This window comes from Danio aesculapii, chromosome 8 (assembly GCF_903798145.1).
Source record: "Danio aesculapii chromosome 8, fDanAes4.1, whole genome shotgun sequence".
Taxonomy (NCBI): Eukaryota; Metazoa; Chordata; class Actinopteri; order Cypriniformes; family Danionidae; genus Danio; species Danio aesculapii.
In genome coordinates, this window is record NC_079442.1 from 41,157,784 (window position 1) to 41,175,931 (window position 18,148).

An 18,148-nucleotide genomic window follows, 5' to 3' on the forward strand; every position below is an offset into this window, starting at 1 on the left:
ACAGTCTATACACCCTACATGCACATATGGCTGTCCAAACAGCTTGAAAAGTAGATTTTTTTACCATAGGTGCCCTTTAAGTATCATACTTAGAGGGAAAATGTGCTTTATGCATTATAAAGCTTGAAGCATTAGATCACCATGACACGGAATCGGTACTCTGTATCAGCTGCAAAAATCCTGATCAGAGCATCCCTAGTAATAATAACAATTATGTAACATGTTGTAGGACATTTAGTAAACATTGATATGCAGTTGTCAGATGCTATTTTTGAAAGATTTCAGATTTTAAAAGTTCAGATTTTTAGATTAGAAAAATTTAAGAACGATTAATTTATTGATTTATTTATTAATTAATTGATTTAAAGAAAAAAATACTTGCAAATGGATGCAGTAAATGCATCAATAATGCAAAAAAGTGTTCATGATGTAATGAAGTTTATGATTTATTTTCTCTTATTTTGACATTTTATTTGTCAATGTGTAATCCAGTTATCCTGCATCAGGATCCAAAAAACACCGCATCAGTTTTCTGAAAAATATTACGTTATAGAGCTGTTTTCAACAGCATAGATATTAAAAACAATAAGCACCTAATATTGTTTTGGAATGCCACATTTTGGAATCATTTTTGAAGGATCTTGCGACAGTAAGGACTGGAATCCCATGAATAAATAGCATTTGAAATAATATATTATGGAAAACAGTTATTTTAATTTGTTAGAGTTTGTCACATTATTACTGCGTTTGTGATGTATCGACCACACTTTTTAACATCCCTCTCGACTCATAATTCACCAAGCATGTTTTCAAAAAAAATTGTGTGACACTTTTACCACATTAGCTAAGCACCACTCATCCAACCAAAATCCCTTTAAGGCAAGTCATTTCACTTGGTGGACATCTTTGAAACACCGCTCGGGCAGTATGCTCAGGCATTCTGTCTAAATGGGGAAACTTCAAATTCTCCAAAACTCTTTGCCAAGCTTACGTTTACATAACATATCTGAAATAGGCAATAAAACTAACTCTAACTAACTCATAAATTTCCATTCTAAATGCCCAAATCAAACAAAATCAGCTTTTTTTCATGTTGCCCAAGCTAACATGCATGCGCACTCAAAAGGAACGAGATCACGACACCAACCTCATTTATGGCCATTCTACACATTATCATCCTCTGGATAATGCTTCGTCTGATCGCACTGGTGTTCTGAAGTTATTCACGACTTGGTCTTGATAGTGAATCTCCTCCAGAAATGTCAGCGACTCTTTGTTTACAAGTTTGTGGGCGTTTGAGTAGTTTCTGTCATGTAATGAGCATTTGAAAGAATGGACTGTGCCTTGCATTAGTTTCATACAGATTACTAAACCAAAAAACTTTGTTTCCCAGTGCAATTGGTTCATTAAAAATAACAGATTTCAAGCTTTATTTGGATATATTTCTTATGTCTGTGTAGTATATACTGAGATTTGTGCGTTTGTTATCCACAGAAAATGTCATAAAAGCACACGTCTGGTCCTAGCTTCTACCCCAGAGAAACGTCAGTCTATAACGATCGATGATTGGCTCCTGTACTAGTAGGCGGGGCTTCATTCACCATATTGATCGTAACACTTTTCCCCATTCAAAACTGTACGAGTGACACGTCTTGTGTTTTCTATAGTCTTTGATCCAACCTAACGAGGTCTTGTGACAACAACACTACAACAACACAAGCACACTACATTCATTATTTTCTTAAGTTAGTATGAATTAAAACAGTATGTCGTAAAAGCTCTGTTATACTGTTTTCCACAAAACGCCACTGTTTTCTGCAGATCTGTGCTGATGGTGGTGCTTAGCTTCAGACAGGCCTGATAGGATGTGACAGGCGTTCTGGGAAAGATGTGCTGCGCTCTGTGGCGTCTGATTAGTGAGACTATGGATAAGTCTCATCAGGGAGCGAGTGCTGAGAGCTGCTCGCTGTGCTAAACCCTCGTGTCCTAATTGAAAACCGAGTGCAGCGGCTCCTGCCAAAGATGCAGAGCTTTACCAGAAACTGGGTCTCATTTGATCCTCTCAGTGTAAAAAAACACAATGCACCTCTGCCTGACTGGGAAGAGAAGAGCTCAGATGTGCTATTATCAGCTGATCCACCGGTGAGGACTGAGAGAGCTTTGTGCAAGACTCTACCTGTCAATAGCTTGGGATCAGTATGATTTATTTATGTTTTAAAAGAAGCCTAAAATGTGAGAAGTGATCAGTGTACTTAAAAAAGTGAGTAAACCTGTTGCTTTTAAAGCTATTAGTTGACTTGATGTTTTTAAATAAATAAGTAAACCTGATTCTTTTAAAGCGATTAGTTGACTTAATTTTTAAAAGAGTGAGTAAACCCGCTGCTTTTACAGCATTAGTTGACTTTACTTTTTTAAGTGAGTAAACCCGTTTCTTTTAAAGTGATTAGTTGACTTAACTTTTTAAAAAGTGACTATACCCCTTGCGTCAAAGTAGCACGATTGCCTCACAGCAAGAAGGTCGGCAGTTTGAGCCTGGGCTGGGTCAGTTGGCATTTCTGTGTGGAGGTTGCATGTTGGCGTGGGTTTCCTCCGTGTGCTCCGGTTTCCCCCAAAAGTCAAAAGAAATGCACTATAGGTGAATTGGGTAAGCTGATGGGTTGCAGCTGGAAGGGCATCGGCTGTGTGAAATAAATGCTGGATAAGTTGCCGGTTCATTCCGCTGTGGCGAACCCTGATAAATAAAGGGACTAAGCCAAAAATAAAATAAATGAATGAATAAACCTGTTGCTTTTAAAGGATTAGTTAATTTAACTTTTTAGAAGTGACTAAATGTGTTGCTTTTAAAGCAATTAGTTGATTATTATTTTTAAAGTGAGTAAACCCCTTGCTTTTATAGCAATTAGCTGACTTTATTATTTTTTATAGAGTGAGTAAACCCCTTGCTTTTAAAGCAGTTAGTTTACTTTATTATAAAAAAAATGTACAGAGTGAGTAAAACCCAATGTTTTAAAGCCATTAGTTGATTTACCTTTTTAAAAGTGAGTAAATCCATCGCTTTTAAAGCCATTAGTTGACTTTAAAGCCATTAGTTGACTTTACTTTTTTTAAAGTTTGAGTAAACCAGTTGCTTTTAAAGCCATTAGTTGACTTCGTTTTTTTAATTGACCAAACCCATTGCATTTAAAGCAATAGTTGACTTTGCTTTTTTAAGTGAGTAAACCCATTGCTTTTAAAGCCAGTAGTTAACAACTTTTTTAAAAAATGAGTAAAGCTGTTGCTTTTAAAGTGATTAGTCGACTTTACTTTTTAAAAGTGAGTAATCCCATTGCTTTTAAAGTGATTAGTCGACTTTACTTTTTAAAAGTGAGTAATCCCATTGCTTTTAAAGCCATTATTTGACCTTACTGTTTTAAAAGTGAGTAATCCCATTGCTTTTAAAGCCATTATTTGACCTTACTGTTTTAAAAGTGAGTAATCCCATTGCTTTTAAAGCCATTATTTGACCTTACTGTTTTAAAAGTGAGTAAACCCATTGCTTTTAAAGCCATTGTTTGACTTTACTTTTTTTAAGGAGTGAGTAAACCCGTTGCTTTAAAAGCAACTTGTTGACTTTATTTTTTTGTGACTAAACCTGTTGCTTTTAAATTGATTAGTTGACTTTACTTTAAAAAGTGAGTAAACCTCTTGCTTTTGAAGCAATTAGTTGACTTAACTTTTTTTGAGAGAGTGAGTAAACCTATATTTTTTAAAGTGATTAGTTGACTTCAAAAAGTAAACCTTCAGCCTTAAAATTATTAAGTAAATGAACTGTGCATTATTTAAAAAATTAAGTCAACTTAACAGTTACTCATTTTTTTAATAGTCAACTTGTTGCTTTTGAAACAAGGGGTTTACTCACCTTTTTAAAACAACTAATCACTTTTTTACTGTGTATTCTGCTCACAAAGGCTGCATTTATTTGATAAAAGAAATGCATAGATAAAGCGTAAAATAGTGAAAAATTATTAAAAATTTTATAAACAGTTTTCTTGTTGAATGCAGTTTAAAACTACATTCATTACTATTCATATTTTTGTGGAAATGCATTTACTTTTAATAATATAGGGCACATTAAATTAAAGAGCAAAAGACATTTATAACACCAAAAAAATTAATTAAAACTGTTATTTTGGTCTAATTTCCATCAAAGAATCCTAAAAGGTAAAACGTATCACAGTTTCAACAAAACTGTGAAGCAGTAAAAAAACGTATTCAAACCTGATTATTCTAAGAAACATTAATAATGATTAAGTACCAATAATTTTTGCTTTAATAAAATCAGCCTATGAGAATGATATTTGAATGATCATGTGACACCGAAGCCTGTAGTAATAATGCTAAAAAATCTCTCTAAATCACAGGCATAATATTTTAAATGACATTCAATAAGAAGACAACTATTTTACATTGTAATCATTCTTCACTATTTAACAGTTGTTACTGTATTATCAGCAGAATAGGCTTCTTTTATAATCATAATAAAGCTTACTGATCCCAGACTTGTGACTGGTACAGTAAAAGTGTACAGTTGGACACCTGCTTAGGAGCCTGAATCCTCAGAAGGGTGCTTGTAGAGATGTGTGATAATGACTCAGATACTATCTCTGAAAACACAGATGTACATCTGCTGCAGATCATTGATAGCATGCCAGAGCATCAGCAGAAATCATGGCCAGCTTTAAACACACACGTTTGTGTCCTTTATGGAGATTCTGCTGACAGCGGAAGCACAGCAACACTCACGCTGATCTTTCGCCTCTCTAGTATGACTTACAGTAGGTTGTCATCAGATGATGTTTTCAGTGCTGGTGGAGTAGTATGTTTAGTATTTTGTGGATAGTATAAACTCATGTAAACATCTTCTGGAGGTTCAGATTCAAAGGATTAAATTTGACATTTCCTTAATTCATTACGGGGCAGCACGGTGGCGCAGTGGGTAGCACAATTGCCTCACAGAAAGAAGGTCGCTGGTTCAAGCCCTGGCTGGGTCTGTTGACGTTTCTGTGTGGAGTTTGCATGTTCTCCCCATGTTTGCGTGGGTTTCCTCCGGGTGCTCCGGTTTCCTGGTGGAGTAGTCCAAGACATGCGGTCCAAAGACCTGCAGTACAGGTGAATTGGGTAAGCTAAATTGTCCATAGTGTATGTGTGTGAATGAGTGTGTGTGGATGTTTCCCAGTGATGGGTTGCAGCTGGAAAGGCATCCGCTACGTGAAACATATGCTGGATAAGTTGGTGGTTCATTCTGCGGTGACAACCCCAGATTAATAAAGGGACTAAGCCGAAAAGAAAATGAATGGAGAAATGATTAATTCATTACTGTTTTTAATAACTGAATAATTGTTTATTCACTAAAAAAAAAGTGAAACTACTGTGTCTTTCATTCTAAGTACATTGTCATATTGGCTTAAGTGAAAAAATTATAGTTTATGTGGTTTTCTTTATTCAATATACCTTAACCAAAAAAAACAAATAAATAAATAACTGCTTAGTAAACTTAAAAAACATTCTTTTTTTACCTTTGAGTCAAAGTATTTTTTTTCCTTTGGCAGAATAAATATATTTTGACAATTATTAAAATGCGTTTTTCCTTTTCAACCAAGTCAAAATTATAATTTTAGGGTAATTTATAAATGTAGCTGTAACAAATCACAGTATTTTTTAAAACTTTAACCTGAGGTTAAAAAACGACATTGTAAAAAAAATTAATTAGTGTCTCTATTTTAAAGAGCACCTATGGTGAAAAATCTACTTTTCAATCTGTTTGGACAGACATATGTGTAGATATAGTGCATAGACCGTAATATTGGGGTGAAATAAACACACCCAGTGCTTTTTTTCAATTTAACAACATAAAAGCGGTGGACCAATTGGAGCGGTTTTCAGATTGACCGCAACTTTACGGTCCCCCGCCCAACGAATTGATTGACAGCTGCGTATTAACATGTCCCGGTAGTCACATGTATAATCATATCAACAAGAGAGGACGAGCGCAAAGCAACCAGGAATAAAAGGTCTGTTCAGTTCGCTAGGATCATCAATGATCATCAAATGTGATCAAGAGTGAGTTTCACATGTTTAAAATGTTTTAAAACAGAGCATGTGTGTAATGAATTACAGCGATTTACTTCATCAGCACAGCCGCGTGTCAGAACAATTATAAAAGAAGACGCTTCAATCCCGCTTTGTGGACGTTAAATCAGGTTTATTTTGTACATTAACATAACAGATATTCATACAGCAGTGGAGATTAACCTGAAGCCTGTCACATTTGCGTGCAAAAAGAGTGTAAAGCTAAAGCTAAACGCGCGCGCTGTGTCTCTGCGTGTCGTGTCTGCGCTGTATCTGTGTGTGTGTGTATCTGTGTGTGTGCGTGTCGTGTCCACGCTGTGTCTGTGTGTATCTGTGTGTGTGCATGTCGTGTCCGCGCTGTGTCTGTGTGTGTGTGTGTATCTGTGTATGTGCATGTCGTGTCCGCGCTGTGTCTGTGTGCGTATCTGTGTATGTGCGTGTCGTGTCCACGCTCTGTGTGTGTGTATCTGTGTGTGTGCGTGAACTTTGTAACAACATTGTGTGCGACTCATCGTAGCAACTCTACAACAAATACTCATTAGTTAAGTTCTTACTCTCACAAACGCTACATAAGATCTTCTTCCTTTATGTCTGTCTGTTGTCTGAATCTGCCAAGGGAGGAGGCTAGGGCACGCAGAAAGGCACGTAGAAACGGTGGACGGGGAGGACTAGCCTTAAAGGAGCAGTATGACAAAACCGCCTCCTGGTGCAAAAATGTATAAATTCGAATTTTCTAAAAGGTATAATAAAAAATCTGATGGGTGTTTTGAGCTGAAACTTAACAGACCTATTCTGGAGATGCAAAAGACTCATATTAAATCTGAAAAAAGGGCTAACCTAGGTGCCCTTTAAACAATATTTTTACTTTTATTTATAAGGACTTTATTTACTCTATTAAGGTAACATACTTTGAGAAAAACAAAAACATTTTGCTGTAATAAATGAAAGTATTTTTTTTAAGTTGGTTCAAAATGTAGTTTTTTTTTCATGGTTGGAACCAAAAATAGATTTAAAAGTCCTTGTTAACCTTAACGCTTTTCATGTTCATTTTTAGTTTTGTAACTATTGTGGAATATATAATGATACTTTTATATGACTGGCTAAATATATTATATATAGTTTTTCACTGTTTTCAAAACGATGATAATAAAAAAATCTGTTCTATACTATTTTAACACATTAAGCTATTTGTTTTATCACATTTTATTTGTTACAACATTTAGTTTTTATCGTGAATCCAATCATTCATTTATTCATTTTCCTTCGACTTAGTCCCTTATTAATCAGGGGTTGCCACAGCGGAATGAACCAACAACTATTCCGGCATATGTTTTAGGCAGCAGATGCCCTTCCATCTGCAACCCAGTGCTGGGAAACACCCGTACACTCTCACATTCACACACTCATACACTACGGCCCATTTTGCTTATACAATTCACCTATAGCACATGTCTTTGGACTCTGGGGGGAACCGGAGCACCCGGAGGAAACCCACACCAACATGGGGAGAACATGCAAACTCCACACAGAAATGCCAATTGACCCAGCAGGGACTCGAACCAGCAACTTTCTTGCTGTGAGGCAACATGGTAACCACTGAGCCACCATGTCGCCACAATAATCATTTGATCACATATTCAAATTATCTTTACATATTTCAAACCCACTTGATCACTCATTTTGTATATTTGGATAAGTAAATGTGTCTCATCTGTGCATAAACAGATCTGTTAAGCTGATTGAAAACATTATTAGAACACAAAAAACAAACATAAAAAAGTAGTTTCTACAGAAAAACAGGCACATATGTGGATCAGGGTGAAATAGCTTAATTTCAGCTACAGTATAAGTGGCGTTATTTATCACAATTCAGCAAATTAGCTTCCTGTCATTACAGTCCAGACTTTAAAAAAAAGAAGCGCACAGAATCTGATGATTATCTAAACCTCAACTGATTTAACAGATTTTTGACATCATTTGTATTATTATAAGCAACAACTGAGGAATTCTTCAATTCTTCTGTTAACTTCAATAAATATTCTAACATATTGTATGGTCTTCTTAATGAATGTTCTTGTGTAATTTTTGTAGCTCTGAGTTTACACTGTAAAAAAATATCTGTTAATTAACAGTTTACGTATTTTGTGTTTCCAGTTGATTTACGGTTGCGAATTGCATTATGGGACCTTCATCTCTTTTCTGTTGACTTTTGATGGTAAAAATTCAACTCTTCAGTTTAAAAAAGTGACTTCAATTGGCATTTTACTAGACATACTATAAGAAATAATATATAAAGAAATAAATCTGTAAAATAGCAGAAAATGTACTGTCAGTTTTTTGCCCCATAATAAACAACACCAACCCAGACAATATACCACTTTAAACTATTAAAAATGTTAATAAAAGTCACGTATTTCATTGTTTTAAGATTAAAAGTTGTGAGGAGAAAGATCAAGATCCCATAATGCGATTCCAAAATGGGAAAAATAAAAAATATGAATCACAAAATACAGAAATCTGCTGATTTACAGATATTATTTACAGTGTAAGTACAGCCTGTAGAGCATGAAAGAGCCCTCGGATGAGAGCAGATCATTAGCATGTTTACTGGATGTGCTCAGCTGAAACTAATTACAGAAACAGTGAAGGCGGAGCCCAGACACGGGATACGCATGGTGAGAGAGGAAAAACAGGAAGTGAGGGAGCAAATTTCACAACAAGACCCAGGGTAAATCTCATTGAACTACACGACGTCCATTATCCCACAATCGATACAGTATCACCGCATATGACTCATCTCCCCTGCTGGATATCCATAACCGGCTCCATCTGAAACACGCTCTGACTGGAGCCGCTGTGTCTTCAGACAGCGCTGACACTCATAGACTCCAAAGCAAAAATAAAAAAAGCCCTTGCGTCCACCCATCAGATGCATTTGCTGTTTTTTCAGGTCAGCCAGTCCGACACCCGGCTGCCTGGTTTAAAATCAAACGTAGGACTTCAAAAACTGAGTGATCAAACATGGGCAGATGGGGAAAGAAAGGAGGAAAGCAGGCAACATACCAGCAGCAGCACAGTAGACATCATAAAAACAGCCTGTTCCTTTGAGATTTATTGTGTGGACTGAAGTCAGGCTTTTTTGTCACTTTTACATGCAATAAGTATGAAGACTATGTCAAAACATTAGTTAGGGATAAGCAATGGGTTTATCTGACCAATGACAGTTAGGGGAAGTGTCTAACAATTTGCAACTTCAAGAGATAAATATGAAAAATATCTAGCTAGAAGGTTAATATTGTTTAAATGGCAGGAAAATGTTCTCCAAACTTTAAGCAATGAATGGCTTATGGAACTTTTACACTGTTTGACCATAGAAAAAATACTTGGCAACCTTTTTTAGATCCCATAAAAAAGATGGACCCTTCAGTTATTTTAAAAGAGTAGTTTTCCTTATTTATTCCTTTCCTTTTTATATATATATATATATACGTATATGTATAAAGGAAATATATAAAGTGTTATAAAGTGGTTAGCACTGACGCCTCACAGTAAGAAGGTTGCTGCTTCGAGTCCCGGCAGGGTCAGTTGGGGAAACCGGAGGAGACCCATGCCAACATGGGGAGAATATGCAAACTCCACACACAAATGCCAACTGACCCAGCCAAGGCTCGAACCAGTGACCTTCTTGCTGTGAGCTGACATTGTTACCCACTGCGCCACGGCACTGCCCATTATTATTATTATTATTATTATTATTATTATTATTATTATTATTATTATTATTATTATTATTAAAATATTAGTAAAATATTAGTAAAATATTATTATTAAAATATTTTATTAAATTATGATTATGATTATTATTATTATTAAAATTTTATTCAATTCAATTCACCTTTATTTGTATAGCGCTTATACAATGTAGATTGTGTCAAAGCAGCTTCACATAAAAGATCATAGTAAATAGGAACAGTGTAGTTCCTATTCTTCCAATCTGTAGTGTAGTTCCAATCAGTCCAAATATTGAAGAGCAAATCCAACGATGCGCAGCTCTACAGATCCCGAACCATGCAAGCCAGTGGTGACAGCGGAGAGGGAAAAAAAACTTCACTAAAGGCGGAAGTGAAGAAAAAAAAACCTTGAGAGAAATCAGGCTCAGTTGGGCACGACCATTTTAATTTCTCCGCTGGCCAAACGTCTTGTGCAGAGCTGCAGTCTCAGTGGCGGAGGCTGGAAGCTGGCCTCAGCGAAGACTCGTCTGTCTCTGGAGCGTCACAGGAATCAGTCTCATGTTCTCCACTCTTCCATGACCACCACAGTAGCTGCTCAGGATACGGCCTGGTCCAGGATATGAAAACCTTGGGATCATCTCGTCGTTGGTCTTGGATCGAATCAGTGACTCTGCATAGTCTGAGGGCCTCGGGAAGAGTATCCCCAGGTGGAAATGGAGAATAAAGAAAATAATTAGCGTAGCTGCTGTTCATAGTATATATAAACAGGATGCACAACCTGTGTGGAAGCCCGCTAAGTGGTGCACTAAGTGTAAATATGTAAAATATTATTATTATTATCAAAATAATATTATTATTTAAATATTGTTGTTAATATTATTTAAATAATAATATTATTATTATTATTATTATTATTATTATTATTATTATTATTATTATTATTATTTAAATGTTATTATTATTATTATTATTTAAATAATAATAATAATATTATTATTATTATTATTATTAAAATATTATCATTATTATTATTAATAATACTTATTGTTGTTGTTGTTTTGTTTTTTTATTTATAATAATATAAAAATAATAATAATAATAATAATTATTATTATTATTATTATTATTATTATATGTTTTGATCACTTTTAAAAATATTTGTAATTTTTTTGTAATGTATGTAAATATAGAAATTTGTATCTTTTTATTGCATATTTGTTTGTGTTTTGTGGCAGCACAGTGGCTAATTGGTTAGCACGGTTGCCTCACAACAAGAAAGTTGCTAGTTCGAGTATGATATTGAAATACTACAAAAGTATTATTTAACAAAACACAGGATTTCTCTGTGTAAAGTCAGCTTTCTGTTTTGTCCCCCTCAGGACTTTCTGACAGATCTGATGATGTCTGAGGTGGATCGTTGCGGAGACAATGAGCATCTCATCTTCCGTGAGAACACACTGGCCACCAAAGCTATAGAGGAGTACCTGAAACTAGTGGGACAGAAATACCTGCAGGACGCTTTAGGTAAAGACACTGTTCTTTGTGTGCATGCGCGTGCGTGTGTGTGTGTGTGTGTGTATGTGAGAAAAATATATTTAATAGTCATCCGGATCAAAGCAGTCCAGTACATTTCCTCACAACTCCTGCAGTGATTTCGGACTATTAAATTATGCTAAGTAGAATATGGAATCAATAATTTACAGCCTTTTTTGTGTGTGTGTCTGTGTTTTTGAAGTTATTTTTAATGATTTAAGATCTAATGTCCAATGTGAGGATAAAATCAAGCAAGGAGGGGAAAGCTTTAGGCTCAGTTTCCCTCAAAAGTGCTTGTTTGATGCTGGGAAAATACTTTTAAAAGTGCAGTCTGTGAGGAAAGTGTCAGCTTTATATAATCATAGCATAGTTACAGTTAAAGTCAGAATTATTAGCCCCCCTTTGAATTTATTTATTTTTAAATACTTCCCAAATTATGTTTAACAGAGCAAGGAGATTTTGAATATTTTTTCTTCTGGAGAAAGTCTTATTTGTTTTATTTCAGCTAGAATAAAAGCAGTTTTTAATTATTAAAAAACATTTTAAAGTCATAATTATTAGCCCCTTTTAGCTATATATTTTTTTTGACTGTCTACAGAACAAACCATCATTATACAATAACTTGGTAACCTGCCTAGTTAAACCTAATTAAGCCTTTAAATGTCACTTTAAGCTGTATAGAAGTGTCTTGATAAATATCTATTCAAATATTATTTACTGTCATCATGGCAAAGATAAAATAAATCAGTTATTAGAAATGCATTATTAAAACTATTATGTTTAGAAATGTGTTGAAAAATGTGCTTCTCTCCATTAAACACAAATTGGGGAAAAAAATAAACATGGGGGCTAATAATTCAGGGGGCTAATAATTCTGACTTCAAATGTATATATTAAAAAAACAATTAATCATTTAGGTGAATTTTGTGCATTATGAAATAAAAGCAAATCTTTGATTTAGTGATCATATTAGCAAATGTGATTAACTTTCAGTCAATTCAAGTGAAGTACACTGAAAAAAATGATTCATTGAATTTACAAAATTTTGTTAAGGTAAGTGGCTGCAAACAATTTATATGGGCTGAATTTAAACAAACAAATTAAATTTAGTAATGTTCAACTTAATTTCTTTGTTTAAATTTAGCCCACATAATTTTTTTTGTAACCACTGACCTTAAAACAAATGAGTAAATCTAATGAATACATTTTTTGTGTAGTTGAAGCTTTTTTTTTTTTTAAAGCAAATGTTAAAATGCATATTATATGATGAAATTTGCAAATCTAAATATATTTTTGAAGGTGCTATTAATTCTTAAAGGGCGTCTATGATGAAAGTCCTCTTTTGTAGGCTGTTTGGACAAAACTGTGTGTAGGTACAGTGTGTCCACTGTAGGCATGGGACGATAGCTGTTTTCAAGGTATACCGCGGTTGGAAAAGATGTGTGAGATTTTAATAAAAAATCTTATGTGTAAGATTTTTTATTTCCTTTTTTTTTTTTTTTTTTTTTTTTTTTTAGAACAATAGTATCTCCAGCAGAAAAAGATATCCAAAGATGCTGTTTTAAATGTTAAAGAAATCTGTGTTTTTGAAACTAATGAAGACAGCAGAAGTCAATGATTCATTTTCATTATTTAACCTGACAAGTTTACTGCTCCAAAATACTTTAAATCTTTCAAAAATAAAATATATTGTTTTTAAAGGTGAAAAAATTGTTGTTTTTATTACCCCAACATTTAAAAAGAATATATTTTAGAGCTGTAATAACAATACCGTGATACCATGGAACTGTGATATTTTTATCCAAGGTTATCATACCGTCAGAATCCTATACCGGCCCATGCCTAATCCACAGTCATATTGAGCTGATATAAAGACAATAAGTCTCTTTTTTTAATTTCCTGATGTTAAAATAGGATCCAAATCCTTCCCATTTTGAGGCCCACCGCAATGTAATGTAGGAGTGTGGCTTTCCCACCCACCAAATTGACTGACATCAGCGTATTAACATGCCTCCGTAGTATATGTATAATCACATCCACAAGACAGAACGGATGTGCACAAAGCAACTGGGATTAAAAGATCTGTTTGGCTCGCTGTGATCATCAATCATCATCAAATGTGATCAAGAATGAGTTTTACAAGTTTAACACATTTTTAAAACAGTGCATGTTTGTAAAATATTATAACGGTTTTACCATCTTTATCACCACAGCCGCATTTCAGTACAATAATAAAAGAAGACGCTTCAATCCCGGTTTTTGGGCTTTAAATCAGGTTTATTTTGTACATCAAAATAACAGATATCTTTACTCCATAGTACTCCATATATACTCCATAGATGCCATGCAAAAACAGCGCAAAGTTAAATGCGCGCACTGTGTGTGTGTTCGTGAACTTTGTAACAACACTGTGTGACTCATCGTTGCAGAAAGGCTTGCATTAACTCCGCAACAAATCAATAATAATCATTGAAAAATTATTATTTTTAAAAATCAAATAATCATTGTAAAAGTTCTTACTGTAGTATTTCTTCATGTCTGTAACTGTGCTGTTTATCGGACGCAGCTGAGCCGGAGATTGAGGTACACTCTGACAGGCACGAGGGAATGGTGGGTGGGGAGAACTAGCATTAAAGGCACAGGCCACAAAAACAGCTACATAGTGTTCAGAGCAGAAAATTCCAACATTCAGAAAGGTATAATAAAATAATCTGATGAGTGTTTTGTGCTGAAACTTTACAGACACATTCTGGAGATACAAAAGACTTATCTTAAATCTTGAAAAGCGTGTAAAATAGGTGCCCTTTAATGCGACTTATCCTTTACGCAGCAGTACAGTACTGCAGCAAGCTGCTCTCTGTCTGTGCTAAATAAGGTTTTTCCACATTTACTTTCATTTATCCCAGGTGAGTTCATCAAAGCCCTGTATGAGTCAGACGAGAACTGCGAGGTGGATCCATCTAAATGCTCCTCCAGTGACCTGCACGAGCACCAGAGCAACCTGAAGATGTGCTGTGAGCTGGCTTTCTGCAAGATCATCAACTCTTACTGGTAATTCCATCAAATTCACCTCTCATATCAGAGATTGCACACGGCACAGAGGAAAGCAGATGTGTCCAATAGAGCAATTTCCTATAAATGCTTCTCCCTTTAGAGGAATTTGCTCTATAGGAAACATCTTCAATTAACACTTTAAAGGGTTAGTTCACCCAAAAATGAAAAATCTGTTATTAATTACTCACCACCATGTCATTCTGATTTTCTGACACCTTTGTTCATCTCCGTAACACAAATTAAGATATTTTAGATGAAATCGATGGTCCTGACACACTCAAAGTCCAGAAAAATAAACCAAAAAGATGGTCAGAACATTCCATGTGACTTCAGTGGTTCAAAATGTAATAATAAGAAGCTCCAAGAACACTTTTGGGTGCCCAAACTACCTGTAATTTCAACTTTATTTGCTTATATCTTCTCTCACGCATTAGGACATGGTGTGTGTTTACTTCAGGCAGTACAACCGCATGCGTGATGTTGTTTTAACAGGTTATTTGGTGCACAAAGGTGTTCTTGGAGCTTTGTATGATTGAACCACTGAAGCCACATGGTTTTTGGTTTCTTTTCTGTACTTCGAACATCTCTGACTCTTGGTGACTGTGGAGAGCTCTCAGATTTCATCTAAAATATTTTAATTTGTGTTCAGAAGATGAACAACGGTATCAGAGTATTTAAAAAAACATGAAGGTGAGTAATTAATTACAGAATGTTCATTTTTGGGTGAACTAATCCTTCAACATGGCTAATACCAATATTGGATGCTGCTGGGTCGATAATGCATTCAGTGTACAGTAGTCAATATTTGAGGTGGATGAAGAAAGTTTTCCAAAATTGTCCTAAGGCATGAATGAGGTTTGTTCAATAGTTTTAGAACAACTTTGATGATGTTGACTACTACATATATACAAATAGAGGAATAATGTAATAAGAAGAATATTATCATTTAGAGCATTTGTTGGCAGGAAATGTCAACATAAAATATAAGTAGATAAAATACATAAATGAAATATGTTTACATCATTTTGGTGTCTGTTAATTTATGTACAAAGCATATGAAATGAAAGTAAAGCATCTACATTAATGTTTAAAATATTTGCATGGGTTTAAACCTGGTAGTTTAAAATAGTTGAAATATATAAAACGACAGTTAGTTCGTGTTTTGGAGCTGCACTGTGATCCTTATATATAATATAAATTCATTCATTCATTTTCTTTCGGCTTAGTGCCTTATTTATCAGGGGTCACTACAGTGGAATAAACCGCCAACTTATCCAGCATATGTTTTACCCAGCGGATGCCCTTTCAGCTTTCAGAAAACCAGCGCAATTAAAAACTGCAGCTGATCAGATCATTATTAAACAGGTTAAGGACTTTCTAAGTCAATCTCTCTCTTGCGATCTCCCGATTGCAACAGAGAAATACTTCGAGATATCTCTGTAGACTGATGGCATTTCATGCCGTTCAAGCTCAAAAATGTGAGCAAAATCACCTGTTTTGTCTTCACTTTAGACATTACACTAGAGAATCATTCAAATACTAGCTCTAAAATGGCGTTGGTGAATGAGCAACTGCTTAGTTCCTCTTACAACAGGTTTTTGAGACTCTCCGTGTTTGATTTTCTTTTTTATACACATAATTATGTCGTTGAACTGTTGTATAAACTCGATATCACACTTGTGGCAGTGCGATGTGGCATCTGACCAGTGCCGATACACAGCCACATCACCACATAGCTCTGCTACTCGTGTGATATTGCTCATATATAATACCTATTCCCCTGTTATATTATATTATTATTTTTTTTAGTTTCTTAATTTTATGCACATCATGAAAGGCAATTTGGTCTTTTGTCCAAAAAGCCCATGATGCCTGTCTGGCATACTAAAATTATTACGAAGTGAGAGGTCTCCATCTGTCTTCTCAGAGACTGTGCTATTCCTCAGTCATCACCTACATTCAGTATCTGCAGAAGCATGCTGAGAAATGAAATTAGCCTCCCCTGCAAAGGTCTGGTGCAGGATATCCCAGAGGAATGCAATTTTTCCTTCTAGGGATATCTTAAACTGAATCTTGTTGTGTCTCACTGCGCTATAGTTTTTATGTTTCGCTGTCTTTAAAAAAAGAGCAACTTAAACGGCAGATTGTGGTGAGCTGTAGGCCGCAGCAGGAGACGTCCTTAAGGTGCTGATGTGAAAATTGAAGGCGGACGTAACGGTTTAAGGGGGTAGCAGTGAAAGCGTTGTGGGAGACGATGTGTCCCGTGTTGTTAACACTTAATTAAATGCACACAGTGACTGTGATGCGATGTGGGAATGCTGAAGCGGGTGGGAGTTTTGTTGGTGTTCGGCCTGTTTGTTGTTAAACAGTTACTCAGCAGTGCTAGACAACATTTCAGCTCACTAGTGCTGGTTTACAGTCAGCATTTATTGCCCTCGTGTTGTTCCAAACCCGTGTACTGTATTTTTAGCTGTGGTTACTATCAACTATTAAAGATTCAGCTAAAATTAACATTTATTGGAAGCATCTGGAATATATTAAGAGGGGAAGTGCCTTTTTGTGTTTATTTTATACTGTTCTCTGATGTCCACTTATATATTTTTACATAAAAAAACAGTAATAGATTATTTTAATGCGTTACTTTGTTATTTTCTGTCCTGTTTTGAGCTCATTCATTGATGGGCATTAATTTAGGGTAGGCACATAAAAACTCAGCACATCTCCAATGATCTGACAGAAAAAGCAATAGGGGATAGTTCTAAAAGGTTACTTACTGGTGTAACATTACTCTTGTATCCAATGTAATTGCTACAATGCCAACTACATTGTTTAGTTTCAGACTTTATGAAATTCAAGCATCGAGTAAGACATTACTTGTAAACAAATTTGCAGTAAGTTGAAGTGAACAAAGCAATAAGTTTTAATTGACATGGTCTGGAGCTTCATTAAAAATAAAGTTCATTTGCACTCTCTGAAATTGAGATCAAAAGTAAGACATGTAAAATCTTGTTGTCTTTAGAGCATCATCAGCATTTGATTTCTGCATAGACCTGCATTTGCTTCTCTTGTTTTTTTATAACTACATCATGAATCATTGGATCGAGCTAAACAAACAGTGAGTTAAGCCATACTGTTTTATTATTTATTATGTACTATAATGTAAACCTGTAGTTTTGTCAGATTGGCTTCAAATTAAGCTGGTTTTAGACTAATGAGAAAAGTTTGAGTTCTGAAACATACAGGAGACTTTTATTTGTATCTCTTATGTACTGTATACAGTATGTCAAAAGTTTCAAGTTCATGTGAAATCAAAGATTGCAATGTTTATTTTGCTGGTTTACATTGTTAGACTGAAGGTGAATAATTAATCTGTGCAAGTTAATTCACTGAAAAAAAAAGTTTTGGTAATATTTAATCAAAGTCTGACCATTTTCTTCCATGTTTGGAGTGGCGGACTTTCTCTGTTGACATCAGTTTCACAATATTCTTAATCACACCCCTCTTACTGTTAATTTGCTATGAGGGAATGATGTGCAAAAAGAAAGCCCTGTCCCCTACTCAAAATTCAGTTTCAGTAGTACATCAACATATTGAAATAAGTTTCATCAACTTCCAGTTCATCCAGACTCTATGTGAATTTTAATTTCTCACTTCTTAACTGCATTCATTTTTTTAACCATTTAACTGGCATTGTAACTACCTGGTTAGCCTTTTGTCCATAG

The 18,148-nt window shown here is 35.0% G+C and overlaps 1 protein-coding gene across 3 annotated transcripts in view; it reads left to right on the top strand.

Annotated features, from left to right (window-relative positions):
• Nucleotides 1–18,148, top strand: part of dab2ipa (DAB2 interacting protein a) — a 217,478-nt gene that overhangs the window by 169,496 nt on the left and 29,834 nt on the right. For all 3 annotated transcript variants that reach the window (XM_056463984.1, XM_056463982.1, XM_056463983.1), the window contains exons 7-8: nt 11,219–11,363; nt 14,279–14,423. In XM_056463984.1, coding sequence (XP_056319959.1) covers nt 11,219–11,363; nt 14,279–14,423 — 290 coding nt within the window. The remainder of the gene's footprint in view (nt 1–11,218; nt 11,364–14,278; nt 14,424–18,148) is intronic.